The 18,926-nt window shown below is 36.4% G+C and overlaps 1 protein-coding gene across 2 annotated transcripts in view; it reads left to right on the top strand.

The window, feature by feature from the left end:
- Positions 1–18,926, top strand: part of SERGEF (secretion regulating guanine nucleotide exchange factor) — a 231,699-nt gene that overhangs the window by 33,626 nt on the left and 179,147 nt on the right. For both annotated transcript variants that reach the window (XM_051965428.1, XM_051965429.1), the window contains exon 9: positions 11,211–11,374. In XM_051965428.1, coding sequence (XP_051821388.1) covers positions 11,211–11,374 — 164 coding nt within the window. The remainder of the gene's footprint in view (positions 1–11,210; positions 11,375–18,926) is intronic.

The following is an 18,926-nucleotide window of genomic DNA, read 5'->3' on the forward strand; positions in this document are numbered from 1 at the left end:
AGCAACAAAATAGTAACAGCAGTAGCAGCAGCAGTAGTAATATAATAGTAATGGTAGTAACATAGTAGCAGCAGTAGAATAGTAACAGTAGCAGCAGTAGTACTATAGTAGTAATATAGTAGCAGCAGTAGAATAGTAACAGCAGTAGAAACAACAGCAACAGTAGCAACAGCAATAGTGGTGGTAGATATGCCTTTGCCACTGACTAGCTTGTTGAATATAATTCCTTTGAGAATAAAGATTGCTTTTTTCTTTGTCCTTGTATCCTGGGTGCCTGGCACAAAGAAAATGCTTTAAAATGTTAGTTTTTTGATTAATTATAGTTGATTATGCCAAGGTCGATTTACAAGTTGGAAAGGACTTGTACACCTCCTTTATTTTGTAATGGGGAAACTAGGAGACCCTTGACTTGACCAAAGTCACACTGGTAGGAGGTGTTAGAGATGAAATTGGAGCCCAGGTCCTCTCTGGGTTTGAGGTTCCTCATTTGTAAAATGGTGTGTGTGTGTGTGTGTGTGTTTCAGGATAGAGGTATGAAATAGTAAGTGTTTAACAAGAAAATGTCTGAAGGCTCTCCCAGTTTTAAAACTCAGGAGTCTTTCATAATCTTTGGATTCTGACCTGACCCAAACCATCCGCCCACTTTGGCCCAGAGTGAGACTGTGGTTGGCTGCTGAGCTAGGAGCTTGGCAAACCTCAGATATAGTAACTATTCTTCCTGAGATGAAGACAAGCTAGATGAGTTTTTAATTGCTGAGCTAAGATTAGGAAGCAATCTACATTTTAAAACATGATTAATAAAAGTCTAAAAGTGTGAGATGTATTAGAGTTTGAATTTAAAATGAGCTAGGATGTAAGAGTGAGGTGTCACACCTTGGGGAGCCTGATGGGGAAAAAAGAAGGTTTTCTCAGGGAGGTTGGATGACCTCAGAGAGGGGTAGGGACCTCGTTGTTACTGGGAGCTTGCCAGACTAAGTACAATTGGGGCTGATCAGTTAGAGCATTTTTATAACAGCAGTATCTTTATGGAGAGGGATCTGCTTTGTCTCTGTGCTCTCTCAGTGATGCTTTGCCTCCATTCTAGTCTGTTGCTCCTGTCTTAAGACTTGGGAAGGCTTTTCCACAAAAGTCAGTAAATGATTAAAGGAATAGAGTTTCATTATAGCAAGTTTTAACTCGCATAACTGAAAGTTTAAGGCTTAACATGAGATGGACAGGGATGATTCATTTCAACAAGTATTTATTAGGCATTTACTACATGCTAGGCAATGTGGCATAGTGGTTAGAGACTAGTCATAGAATCAGAAAACTTGGTTCAAGTACTGCTTTGAGATAAACAGTTGTGTTAAGCTAGGACAAGTCACAGGTAGCAGAACGGGTGATCATTTGCATTGGTAAAAGGAATTTCCACAGTGGAACATCTTCAGATCTTAGAATGAATCTTAAAGACTCTGCATTTTACAGATGAAGGAGCTAAAACTCAAGGAGGAGGAATTGCTCACCCAACATCACACAAATAGTAAGAGCCGGCATTCAAGTCAGGTCCTCTGGATTCAAATACTGTTCTTTTCCAGTGTTCTGCCATATATCTGCTCATCATAAAATGTCATAGCTAGAAGGGATTTAAGGGATGCTAATCTCAAGTTTACAGTTTTTCAGTGAAAGAAACAGACTCAGAGAAGTTCAACTCAGTAGCAGACCTGGCTCTAGAGGCCCACACATATGTATCTGTACATACACATATGTATCCCACCAACTATTCTTGGAACAGATTGTGAAGATCATGTTCATGTTCCAGAATAGTTGACTTCAGTGAGGAGTTCGGTCAACTTGGGAGTAGCCAGATTTTGAAGGAAAATTGGTCTTTGTATCATCATTAGCAAAAAAATTTAAAAAATTATTTAGCCATTTCTTTACTACCTTATTCACATCTGAGAAGTGGACCTGTTATATCATCCTTGAGCTTTGTTCTAGGTTTTATGGAGGAAAGTAGGCATTACCAGAGAAAGGCAGTCATGTTAAATCTGCCTGATTTTTTGTACACAACAGTTGAAAGCTTTATTGGACCAAGGATGCTACTGTCCAGGCCAGTTGGTACAGATGCAAGTCCCAGAGCTAAAGGGAAGGCAAAGGTAGCCTAAAAATAGATATGATTATGGGAAGTAAGACTATTAGTACTTTCAGATTCCATGATTTCATTTTTGCAGATACTTTGGTCCTGATACAGATCTGTGTCTTTAGCAGACTATCTTCATGAAGTGTTATGGCCAAAAAAAAAAAAAAAATCATTCTCTTGTGGTCAACCTTCTGGTGAGGAGGAGAATTTTAATAAAAAGTGTAACTGTCTCCTATATCTCTGATCTATGAATCTTTAGCCTCTTGTACTCATCTGCCGTTAATCTGGAATGCTAAAGTCCTAGAAATAGTTTGGGAAGGTTCTTTGGATTGAGAACACTGGAGGATAGACTGTTTAAAAAACAATACTCTTAACATTGTGCTGTCAAGAGTCAGGAAGACCAAATTGCTGCCCTCCTGGAGTTGATAGTCCAGAAGCGAGTTGAACGTAATGTCCAAACAAGGTTATTTATTCAGAGATAATAATGTTTATGCAGGGATATTTAGCCTGAAAAAGAGAGGAGATTAAGTTGCCTTCAAATATTTGAAAATCTGAAATGTGCAAGGTTTTGCAAGGGTGAATGTTGAAAATTATCTTTGCATGTATTCTGAAAAATAAAAAGCTATTATTAAAAACAAGAAAATTTGTCATGTGGAAGTAGGATGAGCTTTGTTCTATATGACCCCAGAAAAAATGAGTGGGAATTATAAAGAGGCATATTTAGACTTCATGTTGGGGGAAAAGAGGAGGAGCTTTCATTAGAACTGTCCAAAAGTAGAATGGGCTGACTCAGAAGGTCATAGATACTCCCTCCATGGAGGTCTTTAAGCTAAATTCTAGCATATCCCTTCTCTTTTCAGGAATAGGAGGCCATTGAAGTAGATATATTGAACTTGAGTAAGAAAGTTCATTTCTAGAGTTATGGTAGATCTTCCTCATGGCTACCCATCTATTCCTAAGAGAAGTTTTCTAGCTTCATAATTTTCCATTGGAGCTCCCAAGTTTAACCCACATTTCTAGACTGCTTGAGTCAGATCTGTGCACCCCAAGAGCTCCATATTGCCCACTGCAGAATTGTGTGGCAATAGCTCAGCTTACTCATTTATGTGGAACATGTATCCTCCCCTTTCCTTTCTTGGTAAGCTATGCCTCCCACATCGAATTTTTCCCAGCATTCAACCTGTATATCACGATCTCTCCTTAGTACCTTCAGCTCCCTGAGGGAGTTGGATTCTACCCAATCTATTATTGTCCTCATGGAGCAGCAAAGTCTTTAAGGAACAGATAGGGTTGATGTCTGACTGTGCACCTTTAACCTAAAATTTGGAGACTAGGATTACAGGTATCATTTAGAGGTGAGTTCTATTGCTTGTTGAGTAATAAAATATGAATCTAAAGAAATGTAAGCTTTGAGCGTGGGAACAATTTCCTTTTAAGTTTTTGTATCTGTAGTATCTAGTACAGAACTGGGTTTATATAGTAAGTGCTTAAAGCTTGTTGAACAAATGAATAAATAACAATTGATGACACATTTATATGGTGCCTACAGTTTACAAAGTCCTTTTCTCATAACTTTAAGAGGTAAATAGTACAATTATTATTGTGTCTTTCTTATTATATCTTATTTCCCTCCATGTGCTCTGTGGGCCATTCAAAGTTGCTTTTCTTCATACATGTCATTTATTTCTTTTTACCTTGACTTTGTCCAGACTAACCCTCATGCCTGAAATGCACTCCCTCTTCTCCTCCCTTTTTGGAATTCACAGTTTTTTAAAGACTCAACTCAAGTGACACTTTCTACATGAAAGCTAGCCTACATGAAATCTATTTCTCATATGCCGATATGTCTCCTCTTATCAAATATAAGCTCTCTGAGGACACAGACTATTTTGCTTTTCTCTTTATATCTTTGTTACCTACCACAGTGCCTAACACATTATAGGTTTTTAAGCAATTCTGGCTTGATACCCATTTTGCAGATACAGAAACCAGAATTATTCTTTTTGCTATGGATAACTTTTTCTGGCCAAAGAGTCTTTGTTCCATAGGCTCTTCTTAACTCCAAAGTAATGCCTCCCAAAGCACTGCCCACTATGAATGTAAGGATAAATCTGAACATGTGAAGATAATAAATAGTCACACTTTATCTTCCTGTTTTAGCAGGAGTACAGACCTACCCATGTATAATATATGTGCTCCAGAAACACTAGTGGCTAAATACCCATGATTTCTATCTTTGTGGTCCAGGGAGGTGTTCAACAGGTAATTATAGTGTTAATTTTCAATCCAGGTAAGGAGAAGTCTTGACACGTGGTCATGGGTTTGAATATTTAAGCAAGGTAGGAATGGAGATTGTACACCAGCAGATGGTACCTTGAAGAGTTTGATTACATTGGACAGAGTCATTTTACTGACACTTTGGGTAGTACTTCTCTTCATATCCTCCTCCAGCTTTAGCTCCCAGCTTCCCATGTCAGTCCTTTGGATTTGGCAGTCCTGAGAAACTCTAGTTCTTAACCTGGCCTAAGGTGTGTACCCTGTCTCTACTTATCTCCCAAAGGAGCTGTCTTTTCAGGCCTCAGGATCAGCACGTGCTGGCTTGAGTATTCAGTCAGAGAGCAATGGAAAGGGTCATGGTGGGTGTGAGCAGGTCGCAGTGCATTTCAGAGACTGACAAAGAAGTGGTATATAATAGGGCTTGTAGGATCACAGAATCAGAGATGACTAGAATCTTAGAGCTCATCTAGTCCAACTCTTTCATGCAGGTGTCAGACCTGGAATTTGAATTCAAGTCTGCTTACCCCAAATACATTGTACTTTCCATTGTACCAAATGTATGGAAGGTTACTTGTATTTAGATTTTGCTTGAGACCTATTGGATCTATAATTAGATTAGTGTTATACTTTGGGCTACCTTTTTTTTTTGTGACTAATCATTCTCTTCTTATCCTAATCTCCTCTTCCCCCCAATAGCCTCCATTAGTCTCTAAATGATGAAAGGCTCAATTCCAATTCATCATTTTAATTAAATTTAATAAGCATGTACTATGTGCCTATGAGCAAAGAATAGAAAATTGGGCCCAGCACTGGGAGAGATGGGAAATTTAGATGGAACACAACCTCTAGTCCCTATTTTCTGATTCTTGTATAGCTCCCAGTCTAGTAGAGGGGAGAAAAGGGTAGGTAAGACCAGTACAGATGACTCTGATATAAATTAATTCATTAAGCCTTTCTTAACCATTCCTGGGGGAACAGAACCCTTCCTCCTCTGAGCCTCTTCTGGAGCTTTGAACGTCCTTCCTCTTGGCACTAAGCTCATCTAGCTTTGTGGTGTTCATTTTCATGAGACTGTGTCCTCCTTACCCATCTGTGGTTGTGCATAAGAATTTCAATTACATTTTACTCACTGACATTATTTATAGAACTTTTGCATTTCTCTCCATTCATCTTTCACCTTGAAACTGACACCATATTTAAAAAAATATATTTTGCCTGAATTTAATGAACATCAAAAGGAAAAGGAGAACATTTATACATATGAAGTTGAACAGAAAAAGAAAATATGTAAAAACACATATCTCCATAGTTTGCTTCAAAAAAATAGAAATACAACATGTAGATTTCTTTTATTATATACTTTGTTTTTAATATTTTTTTTTGGAAATGTTGGTTCTAAATTATCTCTCTCCCTTGATAAAAGGCTTGGAGTGAGAGAGAGAGAGTCCAATCTCCTTATTTTACAGAGGAGGAAATTGAGGTCCAGTTACTAAGGGATTTAGAGTTACACAGTTAGGAATTTCAGGAATGGGACACAGGTTCTTATGATTCAAATGTGCTGCTGTATGCTTTATTCCTATAATAGCTGCTTCCCCATAATTCTTTTCTCTGTGAAAAAAAAAAGATTACTTGTCAAATTTAGACTATGAATTGATTTCAACTTGAAACATAAATATTCTATGGTGCCTCAGGGAACTTCTTTATTGTGGATTCAATTATTGGAAATGGCCTGAAATTCATTTTTGAGAATTTTTTTAAAGCCTTGATTTCAATATTCATCTTATCAGATACAGTTGAGGCAAGGATTAACATAGGAAGTTCTAAGCACAGGGAACTGCTTAATAGATATTGCAAATGAATGAAAAATACAAGATGGAAATGAAGAAACTGTATTTCCATCTTATTTTTCCTTTGTAAGAATTCAGGTATTATTTGTTTTTTAAAACAATTTTCATTGGTTTTTCCTTTTGGCACAATATATACCACTCATTATTAAGGATCCTGATCCATCCCTTCCTCAGCCCCATCCCATGTGAACTTTCCCCACATTTCAGCCCAGTAGATGATAGTAGATATTATTTTATTTTGGTAGTTTTCTGAGAGCAGAAAAAATGGATCATTTTCATGATTTAGTACCAATATTGTTTATTTTCATTGACCTAAGTATTGTTGCAGTTGTGATGTCTTTATTTTCCTCACTGCTTTCTTAACTCTGTATTATTTTATATAGATCTTCCCACTTTCTCTGAATTCTTCATAGATGGTAAAATAATATTCCACTGCATTCATATATCACAATTGGTTCAGCTGTTCTCTTATCATTGGTTATATTTTGTTTCCAGGTTTTTGTTATAATAAATAATGCTGCTATAAGTATTTTTGAACATATGAGTATTTTCTTGCTTACATTAGCTTCCTTGAGGATATAATCACAGTAGTGAGATCTCTGAGTCAAGGGTATGGATGGGTTTAATAACTTTAACACAGGATTTAAAATTGTTTTCTTAACTAGTTGGGCCAATTCATAGTTCCAGTAGCAGTGGATTTCTGCTTATCTTCCAAAGAGCCCTCTAACATAGAATTTTCTTTTTCTTTCTTTCTTTCTTTCTTTCTTTCTTTCTTTCTTTCTTTCTTTCTTTCAATATTAAGAGATGACACATCAGTATTGTTTTAAATTGTATTTATGTAGTTATTAATAATTTAAAATTATTCTTTCAATGTTTGTTGATATTTGCATTTTTTTCCTTTTGAAAACTTTACGTCCTTGGGGAATATGTGCATAAAAATGCATCAGTTCCTTAGAGATTTTGGATGTTAGACTTTTATTAGAGATATTTAATGCAAAAATATATCCCCCTACTGTGTACTTTCCCTCCTCCTGCTTAGTCTGGTTGCAATCATTTTATTTTTATAAACTTAAATTTTTTTTTTTTGTATATAATTGAGATGATCTTTTTTGTCTTTTATAGTCTTTTCTATCCTAAATCAGGATACATTTTCTCTTTCCTCCCCAGTCTCAAAGTTGTGATTCTGGTATTCTCTTCTGGTATTTTATGATTCTATTTCTTATGTTTAGCTAGTTTATCCATTTGACATTTATTGTGCTATGTGGTGTCAGATGCTGTTCTAAGCTCTTTTTCACCAAACTTCTTCATGGTTTTCCTAGTAGATCTTATTGAGGAAAGAATCCATTCCTTAATTAATTGTCCTTGGATTTATCAAATACTACAATGTTATATTTCCTTCAATATCTTATTTAAATTATTCCATTCATTTACTTCTTTTTTTATTCAATAGAGGCAGTTTTGGCAATTAGTGATATAGAATATAATATGAAATTTCATAACTTCAAATCCTTTGTATTCCTACTTTTTCATATATTTCATTTTTTTCCAATTACATATAAAATTATTAAACACTAATTTTAAAAAATTTTGAGCTCCAAATTCTCTCTTTCACTCCTTCCCTTTCCTCTCCCCTCATTGAGAAAGCAAACACTTTGTTATAAGTTATACACATGCAGTCATATAAAACATATTTCCATATTAGTCATGGAAAGCACAAACCAAAAAAAGAAAGAAAAAAATTGAGAAAGTTTAAAAAAAGTATGCTTCAATCTGCATTCAGACTCCATCAGTTCTTTCTTTGGAAATGGGTAGCATTTTTCATGCCTTTTTAAATTCTCAAAGAACTGTTTTATAGACTAAGGCTGTTGTATAATAATTCCCAAATTCCCAAATCACGTCATTTGGGAATAGCTAGTGTTTGGTCCTGGAACACAGTATGGTCCATTACACATGGTACTGATCATCCACTGTACCATGTTACTTCTCAACTGCCATCGAAGAAAACAAACCCCCCAAAATTTCATACCTCTCATGTTTAGAATAGTGCAATGTAATATAACATTAATAAATGTTTGTGAATTATTGACTACATTACTCAATCTGTAAAATGGGAGAAGGTAGACTAGCTGGGCTAAAAAGATCCTTCTAGTTCTGACTTTCTGTGACCATATATTGCTAATGCTTTCCCTCCTGGATCACATTCCATTTACGCTATATCTGTCTTGTCTGTACAGATTGTTTCTCGACTTTCTCCTCCATTAGAATGTAAGCTAGAGGTATGACATTTATTGTTTCCATTGTAAACCTAGCACTTAGCATAATGCTTGGTACATAGCAAACCCTTAAAAAATGCTTGTTGGCTAACTGTTGATTGACTGGACCTTTTCCTCTGCCTCCTTAAGACTGTGAACTTCCCTAGAACCAAGTCTCGTATGTTTTGGTCTCCCCTTTCTGAACCCAAGCCAGGGCCTTGCACATTGTAGGTTTTTGATGAATGTTTGATAGAAGGATGAAGGAGTAAGTGAAGTGCCGACATGCAAAACCCATTGGAGACTGTTTTCGGACGTTTCACCCTCATTTCAGTTGGTTCAACAGATGCTTTCCTAGAAGAAGCTACTAACCATATGTTAGATGTGGGGCCAGATGAAGCTTTGATACCAAACACCAAGAATGTAGGAGATCTTCTGAGAATTTAATATGCATTACTTTATGTTTTGTCTTTTACGCAAAGGTTTTCTTTGTTCAAACAAATATGTATAAAGAATTTATGCAGGGCACATGGTCATGCATATTGATTGCAGAAAATCTGTTAATAATCTGTGTCTCTTCAGGGTTTGTGTTTCTGTTGGAAAAACAAATGTGAAACTGAATGCATTCTGGGAGGCTTCATGTTGCTCACTGTTGGGGGAAAGAGGGTGCTTTCCATCTAAGAGTCATTTGCTGCCATATTCAGGGATGTTGGCATAGATTTCTGTGGAGGCAGAATGCCAGGAAGGAGAAGGAAGGAAAGAGGAAGAAGGAAGGAAGAAAAAGAAGGAAGAAACATATTAATTAAGTGCCTATTACATGCTGTTTTTTGTTCATGACTCTGCATGACCTCATTTGGGATTTTCTTTGCAAGGATACTGGAGTGGTTTGCCATTTCCTCCTGCAGTTCCTTTTATGGATGAGGAAACCGAGGCATGCAGAGTTGAGCAACTGACCTGGGGTCACACAGCTAATAAATATCTGAGGCCAGATTTGAACTAGGGTCTTCTTTTTTATTTAATCATTTTAAAATTTTATTTCCCCTTAATTACACATAAAAACAATTTTTAGTTTTCTTTTTTTTTTAAACAAATTTTGAATTCCAAAATCTCTCTCTTCCTTCTTTCCCTATCACTGAGATGGTAAACAATTGAAGGTAGATTATACATCTATAATCATGTAAAACATATTTCTGTATTCGTTGTTTTATGGAAGAAAAATATGAGAAACAAAGAAGGAAGAAAAGCAAGAGAAGTGAGAAGGAAAGAAAAAAGAGAGAGGAAGGAAGGAAGAAAGGAAGGGAGGGAGGGAGGAAGGAAGGGAGGAAGGAAAGAAGAAAAGAAAGGAAGGGAGGGAGGGAGGAAGGAAGGAAGAAAGAAGGAAAGAAAAAAGGAAAGGAAGGAAGGAAGAAGGAAGGGAGGGAGAAAGGAAAAAAGGAAGGAAGGACACAAGGAAGGAAGAAGGAAGGAAAGAAGGAAGGGAGGGAGGGAGGAAAGAAAGGAAGAGAGGGAGGAAGGAAAGGAAAAGAAAGAAAGGAAGGAAGACAAAGACAGAAAAAGAAAGAAAAGAAAAGCAAAGAAGGAAGGTGGAAGGAGAAAGGAAGGGAAAGAAGGAAGGAGGGAAGAAGGAGAAAGAAAGAAGAGGGAAAATAATATGATTTAGTTTGCATTCAGACTCTGTTATGGACTCTGGTTTTTGACACCAGATCCCAGCGTGCTCTCTGCTGCACAGCCCAGTTGCCATGCAATGTACATGGCATGATGTGGTACATATGAAGTCCCATGTAAATCACTCCTGCCTAAGGATACGACTACCCTTCTCTCTCTACCTTCTGCTAGCTCAGTGAAATCACCTCCTTTAGAACAAGGACTGTCTTTCAGGCCCCTAGTATATTGCAAGTATGTCATTTGGGAGGGGGAAACTCGGTAGTCCTTGTCAGCATTAATTAGTGGCAAGCATAGAATGAGGCTCTGAGCGACAGGCTTGTTTTGATGGAGACAGGGTCAGGATGGTAGGGAGCTGCAGGGTAGCAGCCCGTGGCAAGGTGGGGATGGGAGCCACGAAGGTGTGAGTCATTTGAGACTGGGTGACGGCGAGAGGACGATGCCTGAAATGACCTCTGCTTGAGGCTGGCTTCTTTCATACTTATTTAAGTGGAGCAGAGGGAAGAGGGTTAGATTTGGATCATATTCTGTTCCTGTCACTTAGTGCTGATAAGTTCAGTTCCCTGGACTCAGTTTCCTTATCTGTAGTATGAGAGACTGGTACCTTCTAGCTCCAGATCTCTGAGCTGCACTCATTGGGGACACATAGACTCTGTGACTTTATATATATTGTCTCATTTGATCATCCTAACAAGTTCCTTAATTTCCTTGTTAGTTGTGGCTTACCTAAAAATTACCTTCTACCTCTAAATCTGTGATCCATGAATCCTGAGTAGCATTAATCAGGTACATGCTGAATGAACCCAACTTTTCTTGTCTGTAAGATAAAAACCATATCACTTCCAGCTGAGGCAATTGGGGTTAAGTTACTTGCCCAGGGTCACCCAGCCAGGAAGTATTAAGTGTCTGAGATCAGATTCAAACTCAAGTCCTCCTGACTTCAGGGCTGGTGCTCTATCCACTGTGCCACCTAGTTGTCCCTGCATATTATTGTTAACATTTACTATTGAGATCATGACATTGTCTGTCTTTAACTTTAATTAAAATATTTGCATTTAGAAACTGGCAAGGTGTTTACCTGGGGCCGCGCTGACTATGGTCAACTTGGGACAAAAGTAGATGGCCAAGAGAGATGTACAGGAGAGCATGAATTACTCCTGTCCTGCACAAGAACACTGGCCACCACGCCTTCTTCCCTTCCTTGCTTAGAAGGAATGACTGAGGTAAGAAATAAACTTTTTTTTTTAAATTAATTTTCATTTAATATATTCTTAAGACTGGAAAGGAGTGTCTTGGCCACTTAGAGGTATGGTGATGAGGTTTGGTCCATAGACCAGGCTATGGGGAGCCAGTGCTATACTCAGAGTTGATATATGGCAGATTGAATCTTTTCTCTTTTTCCTTGGGTTTATTCTTTTGCTTTTCTGGATGTGAAGTTTTGTCTTCTGTAAAATGCTGTGAGAGAGTTGACCTAGATGGTCTCTGAGATATTTCCCAGGACTGATGGCCTTTGATTCCAGGGCTTTCTTTTTGTTTCTCTTTGGCAGCCTTGTATTTTAATCTTTCCCATTCCCCCATGGAAAGGAGACTGCCTTGTTCCATTGCTTCCTCTCTGATTACTTTAATTTTTCTATTTCTGGTTGGCTTATTATTTTCCCCTTGGATTGTGTCCTGTTAGTAAGCTTTGTTTTACTCTTGCCTTAACACACACACACACACACACACACACACACACACACACACACTGTCCTACCGGTGATAGGGCAGGCTGTAACTCTGAGCTCAAGGTGGCTTTAATGGAGTGACTCAATCTGTATTCCAAGCCTGTTGAAAAAATTAATAAGCCAGCAATCTTTCTGCAATTATCATCAGACTAATTACAATTCTTTTCCTACTTAGAAGGTTTTCTCACCCAGGAGGCCTGACCTGGCTCATCTCTGGCTTATGTAGGACACGTATCTTTCTGCCTCACCAACTGTACCAATCCAGACCTTTCAATCTCTCTTTCTCCTCCTCTTTGTAACTTTCTCTTTTTTCCTCCTCTTCTCCTCAGTCTGTCTTCCTCCTTATATTATTCAGACTAGAATAGGCCAGGGATTTTAAGCCTTTATGAATGTGTCAGAGTTTTAGTGAGGTTCGTGGACTCCTCAGAATAATATTTTTAAATGTGTAAAATAAGATGCACAAGTTCACCAAGGAAATTTATATTGAAATACAGTTATCAAATATTTTAAAAAAGGGTTCATGGATCCTAGGCTAAGTACCATTGGAGGAGGGAGATCTTTTTTTAAAATGAAAAAAAATACTACTTTTATATTTGATATGTAACAATTTCTTCCATTCCCCTTCTCTCTTCTACCCCTTCCTCCTATATTCTCAAAAGACAATTCAATAATACTTAGTGATTTTGGCTGTGTATATTATTTGTTCACTTAGCACATTGCCTGTAACACAGTAGGTAGTTTATAAATGGTTGTTGGCTGATTGACACTTTTCTGCTTTTGTAGTTAATTAATTATTAATATAAAAGGAGGTTGTATCCTTTAACTTGGATAGGATGGTGCCAGGATTGTTTTCTTTGACTTAAGTTGGTTGCTTTGTTCATATTCTCTCTATTTAAGTTACTGTGGTCATTGTGAATATTCTTCTTTTGGTTCTACTTTTTTCACTACGTAATTTTATCAAAGTCTTCTGTATTTTTTTGAATTCTTCACATTTGCCATTCTTTACAATGCAGTGAGTGTTCATTGAATACATATAGTACAGTTTTTTCAGTCCTTTCACATTGTCGGGCACGTATTTTGTTTCCAGATTTTTGCCATTGCAAATTGTGCTTCTGTAGATATTTTTGTAGATAGAAAGCTTTTTCTTGCTGTCAGCAATTTGAAATATAGTCACAGTAATGGGTCAAAGAATGTGGGGAAAAATGGGAACTTTCTTGCATAATTACAAGGTTTTATCCTTCCAGAACAGCTGGACCAATTTACAGCTCCACTAGAAGTGAATTAGTGTGCCTGACTTTGCTCAGCCTCTCCAACAATGAGTTTTTACCATCTTTGCTAATTTGATGGGTGTGAAATGATAGTAATGATGATAACCAACACCAGTACCACCACCTGATATTTACATGATGCTCTAAATTTTGCAAAGCACTTTATATACATTGATTCAATCATGAGATAGCTTCCCAACTTTCCTAGCATTTCTTGTCAAATGGAGTTCTTTTCTCAGTAGTTTATAGTCTTAGACTTGTCTAATGCTGGTTTTTTTGTGCATGCTTTTTCCTTTTATTAATCTACTTTTCATTTTTTTTGTCCAACACTATTTAATTTTTCTTTACACTGGAGAAGGAAATGTCAAACCATTCTTACATTTTGTCAAGAAAACCCCATGGACAATATTGGCTTGATATAGTCCTCAGAATCACAAAGAGTTGTTCATGACTAAATGGCTGAACAATGATGTATAATTTTTGTAATTACTTCTTCAAAATATAGTTTGAGATTCTCTAACAATAAATTCCTTTCCTTCTTACTTTTGTCTATTGTGTCTTCTGATAATTGAAAGGTCCCCACATAAATTTTGTTATTATTTTTGCTTAATTCTAAAAGCAGAATAATTTGATAGACATCTGTAGGATAGTGTAGATAGTCTTCTCATTTTTACTCTACTGCTTTGGCCTGGCCATGGATGTAAGAGTTTTCTCCAATTATTTAACTTTTTAATTTTATAAAGATTGTTGCATAAATATAGAACCTGCATGTGTATGTTTGTATATGTATGCATATGGGTGTACTGGTATATTTTTGGGAACAATACATTTTGTATTTTTTAAATATATAATTTTAAGGTATATTTTTCTTCCTAGCTCTTCTTATTAGATTTTGTTAGTAATATGCAGAATGTCTAATACTTCTGTGGATTTATTTTAATCTATTAATTTTTTTTGTTTATTCTCTGGGGTTCCTCAAATACAAATCATAAAGACCCCTAAGTATTACCTGCAAATAAAGATAGTCTTGCCTTCTTTTTCCCCATGCTAATTCCCTTGATTTCCTTTTCTTGTTTTATTGCTATAGCTAGCATTTCTAGAACTTTGTCAAGTAACAGTGGGGACTGTGAGCATCTTTGCTTCATCTCAGTCTTAATGGGAATGATTCTAGTGTTTCTCCATTACAAACAATGCTTACCTTTGGTTTTAGATAGATTTTTTTGGATCATATTAAGAAAGAATCTCTTTATTCCTATGATTTTTAAATTTTTGCCATAAGTAAAAACTGTATTTTATTGAACATTTTTCTGCTTATTGATATATTCATGAGGTTTTTAAAAATTATTTTTTATTATTAACAGGGTTAATTATGTTAATTATTTTTCTAATGTTGAACTGGTCTGGGGAGAAATCCAACATAGTTATAATGAATAATTTTTCAAGATACTTCTGTAGACTCTATAATATTTTATTTAATACTTTTTATATCAATCTTCTTTAGTTATATTTTGTCATTACTAAAAATGTTTTAGGTAGACTGGTCACATAGTAAGAATGAGGGATAATCAATAAAATCTGCATGGTATGGTTGGTATCCTTACTATGACAAGAGATCTAGAGGTAGTCTACCTTTGTTTAATGGATCCTCTAGAGAAGATTTATAGGAGAAAATGGACAAGACAAGAATTTGCACAGAATGAAAAGATATGACAGGACTGAAATCTATATTATTACATCAAAGAAATCGTAGCTCATTTAAAGTTTCAAAATATTAATTAGTGTTATTGATTTACAGTTTTTTTCCTCTGATTTTTTGTTGTTGTTGCTTATCTCTCTCTGGTTTGTATGCCAGAACCATATTGATCTCAATGAAGAAGTTTGGTAAAGTGCTTTTTCTCTGATTTTATGATTTTTTTTAATAGTATCAGAATTATTTGCTCTTTAGACATTGATAGAATTTCATCTGGACTAGGAATTTATTTTTCTTTTCAGAGTTCATTTATATATTGTTCAGTATCTTATTTTAAGATTTTTTCTTTAGGTTAGATTTTTTATTTCCTGTTTTGTTAATTTGAGAATTTTATATTTTGGTAAGTTTTCATTTGTTTTCAGATTTGTTAGTATGTAATTGGGTTTTGTAATTCTCATAGTTTTCTTTGTTTCTTTTTATTCACTGTGTTTTTCATTTCTTGTAAATTTTTACTTCCATTTTTTACCTTCGAAATTCAATTTTTTCTCTTTTTGAAAAAATAAAATTAGCTAATGATTTGCTCTATGCCTCATAATATTTTAGAATATTATAGAAGTAATCCTAGATCCTCAAAGAATTTTTTTCACCTTTCTACCCTATTCAACTATTGTCCCAGCTCCTTTCCTTTGTCCCAGCTCTTCCTCCTCTTCCTTCTCCTTTTTCATATTCTTCTTCTTCTCCTCCTCCTCCTTCTTCTCCTTCTCCTCCTTTTCCCTTCCTTCTCTTTCTTTTCTTCTTCCTTACCTAAACTTCTCGATAAGGTTATCTGTACTAAATATTTTACTTTGCTTAATATCTTTATGCTGTTTGATCTTTGCTCAAACCCTTTCTGTCATGCTTCCATCTCTATCAGTCTATTGAAATTTCTCTCAAAAGTCACCTGTGACTTCCTAATCAAAGATCCGATGACCTTTTATTTAGTATTCATCCTTCATTTTTTTCTCTATAGTTTTTGATCTTTTTGAACAGCTCTTCCTTCTAAATATCTTCTCTATTTCCCTCATGATGGGAGTTTTCCTCTTCCTTCTCTCATCACTCTCTTGTCTCCTTCAGTAGTTCCTTCCCCTCTTACTGACATTCTAAGGGGATGTTCCTTATCATCTGATTTAATTCTTCTCTTCTCTCTTTACATACTCATTGGGAATCCCCTTCAATTCTATTTTTACATAGCCGGTTTCAAAAATTGATAATTGCTCTTCTGATCTGCAGACTTACATCTCCAAATGCCAATCAGATACTTCTCTCTGGATTTTCCATTGAAAAGTCCAATTCTCATTCAACATGATCAATACTAAACCCATTATCTTTCTTCCAAAGGATTAGATCCTCCCCTTGGACTTCACTTTTTTGTCTATTGAACCACTATTTATCCTGGCTCTCATGTTTGTCAATTTGGGATTATCTTTAACTACTCTAAGTTCTCAATCTAGATAATTATCAATTTAATCTTGTTAATTTAAGGAATATTTCTTATAGCCATATTCTTCTCACCACTCTCATTGCCACCATGCTAATATAGATCTTTCATCTGCTACCTGCCTAGATCAATGCACTTGTCTCCAAATAGTAATTTCAGCCTTCACATATCTTAAATCCATATTTTGGATCATAAACATAGAGCTGGAAAGAATCTTGGAAGTCCCTAAACCTAGCCTCTATATTTTACAGATGAGGAAACTGAGGTTTAGGGAGATCAAGTGATCAGGGTTACACAGCCAGGAAGTGTTCAAGGCAGGATTTGAATTGAGCTCTTCCCCCCCCCCCCCCCCATATTGCCTCTCTCAGTTTGTTTCCAGAATAATCTTTCTTGAGTATACATCTGTTTATGACTCTCTTTGGTTCAAAAACCTTAATGGCATCCAAGGCCCTCCATACATTTCCAACTTTATTTCCTATTATTCTTCTCTACATATTCTACGCAGAAGACAATTGCAGTAAGCCTTCCCTCTCAATCATATTTATGCCTCTGCACCTTTCTTCATAATGCTTTCCATCCCTATTTACTTCTTGTTTAACCTTTAAAACCTAATTGAAAAGTCACATCTTTGAAGAAAACTTCTATGGGTTTCCTTTAGTTAAAATAACTTTCCTCCTCTTTTAGAAGGCAGCCTTTTCCCTCAAGATGTCTACATTCTACTGGGAGTTATAACTTGTAAACAAACAAGTAAATACAATATAATTCAAGGAGGAAGGGAGAGGGAAGATTACTCCTGGGAAGAATAGGAAAGACTTAGCTTCTTAAGGGATCATTCAGTATATAGTGGCTTAAGTCAACTCTGCTAGGATGAGTAACGAGAAAGGTAATTTCACTATTCAGAATCACTAGGTAACACTAGCAGAGGAGCACATCAGGCCCCTATGATGTTATTTCTGAAAGAAAACTAGCACTTGGATATTGTGTAAAGAAACTATTAATGAGCTTGGCAGTTTCCAGAGCTGCCGTCTCTTAGAGTGTTCAGAAAGACTGTGGTTTACTGAATGACCTTGCTATATTTAACACATTGCTCATTTTAAGTTTGTCTTAAGACCGTGGGATTTCAGTGCCCTAAATAACAAGAAAATCTGCCACCAGCAATCAGCTGAGTCCAGGGGGATTTAGGATTTCATACAACCAAAGTTTCCCTTAAACTCTAGGGTAAGTAATCAGTAGCTTTAGAAGAGTTCATGTTAACAAGCAAGATTGTCAGAGACCAGGTGCCCCCAGAAAAGGCAGGACCATTGGCTGATGGTAATCAGCTTTTTTTTTTTTTTTTTGAAAAGTTCACCAGAGCTGAGTAGTGATTTTCACTCAGAGGTCATTGGAAAAATAAGTTAATTTTAAAGTCCTGGGAGCTGTTTAGAAAATTCAGCAGGATTTTCTTGAATAGCCTGGGACATCTGTGCTGTAACCACTACAAGAGAGGGAGAAAAACAGCCTAAAAATAAACACAAAGCATCCAGTGGGTCTAGAATCAGAGAATTTCAAACAAGAAGGGATCTCATCCAACCTGTACAGGAGCCAGGACTCTTATGCCATGCCCCGCCTCCAAGTGGTCTTTTAACCTATGCTTAAAGACATTCAGTGATGAAGAGCCCATTACCTCCTGTGGTAGCCCATTCCACTTTAGGATAGCTCTAATTGCTGCAAATTTTCCCCTTATTTTTAGCAAAAAATTTCCTCTCTGTCACTTCTTCCTGTTGTTCCTATTTTTGCTCTCTGGGACTAGACACAGCAGGACTAATCCCTTTTCCTATGATAACCCCTGTAAATGCTTCAAAATTGTGATCATGTCCCACCCTTGTCCCTCCAAACCACATTTCTTCTGTAGGCTATACACTATCCATGGCCACTTTCTTCAGCAGCTCTCCAGGGAATACCAGTATCAATATTTCCAGAAAAGGTTCAATAAGGAAGGGGAAGATTAGACAGCATATGACTGTCTGAGTTTATCATGGAAGCATAGATTCAAACCTGGAAAGGACCCCAGAGGTCATCAAATCATACCTGTCTATATACAGATAAGGGAATCAAGATCCAGAGTTAATTTGCTCAGTGATACAGTAGCTCAGCTTGGGATCAAGTCTGGGTCCTAGAATGTCAAATGCTGTGCCCTTTCCAGTATACTTAATACTGTGACTTCTTGTTCTCCTTGTCCCATTACAAAAGTTCTTTTCAAAAGCAACAACTGTTAAAAGATCACCTTTGAGAGAATTTGTGGAAAGGATTTATATAGACTTTTTGGTTGTCTTCTGGACTCTCACATCCCTTTTTGTCCAAGGACAAGATCATGATACATATTAATTATCATGGTTTACAGGAGTAATTTTAATCTTCACTCTTACCCTCATTCTCACTCTCATTGTGTCTTGAAGCCTAAAAGCTAAGTCATCACTTTAGAGACAAGAAATGACACCTTTTTGACCCATGAATTTCTGGTCTTTAGAAAGGGGAATTGGCAGAGCCATAACTAGGGTTGAGCAATAGGATTTCTCCCCATGGCACCAAAATTTACAGGAGGTTCTAATAGCACTTTAAGGGTTTTTTTTTTAAACT

Source organism: Antechinus flavipes, chromosome 6, assembly GCF_016432865.1.
Source record: "Antechinus flavipes isolate AdamAnt ecotype Samford, QLD, Australia chromosome 6, AdamAnt_v2, whole genome shotgun sequence".
Lineage (NCBI taxonomy): Eukaryota > Metazoa > Chordata > Mammalia > Dasyuromorphia > Dasyuridae > Antechinus > Antechinus flavipes.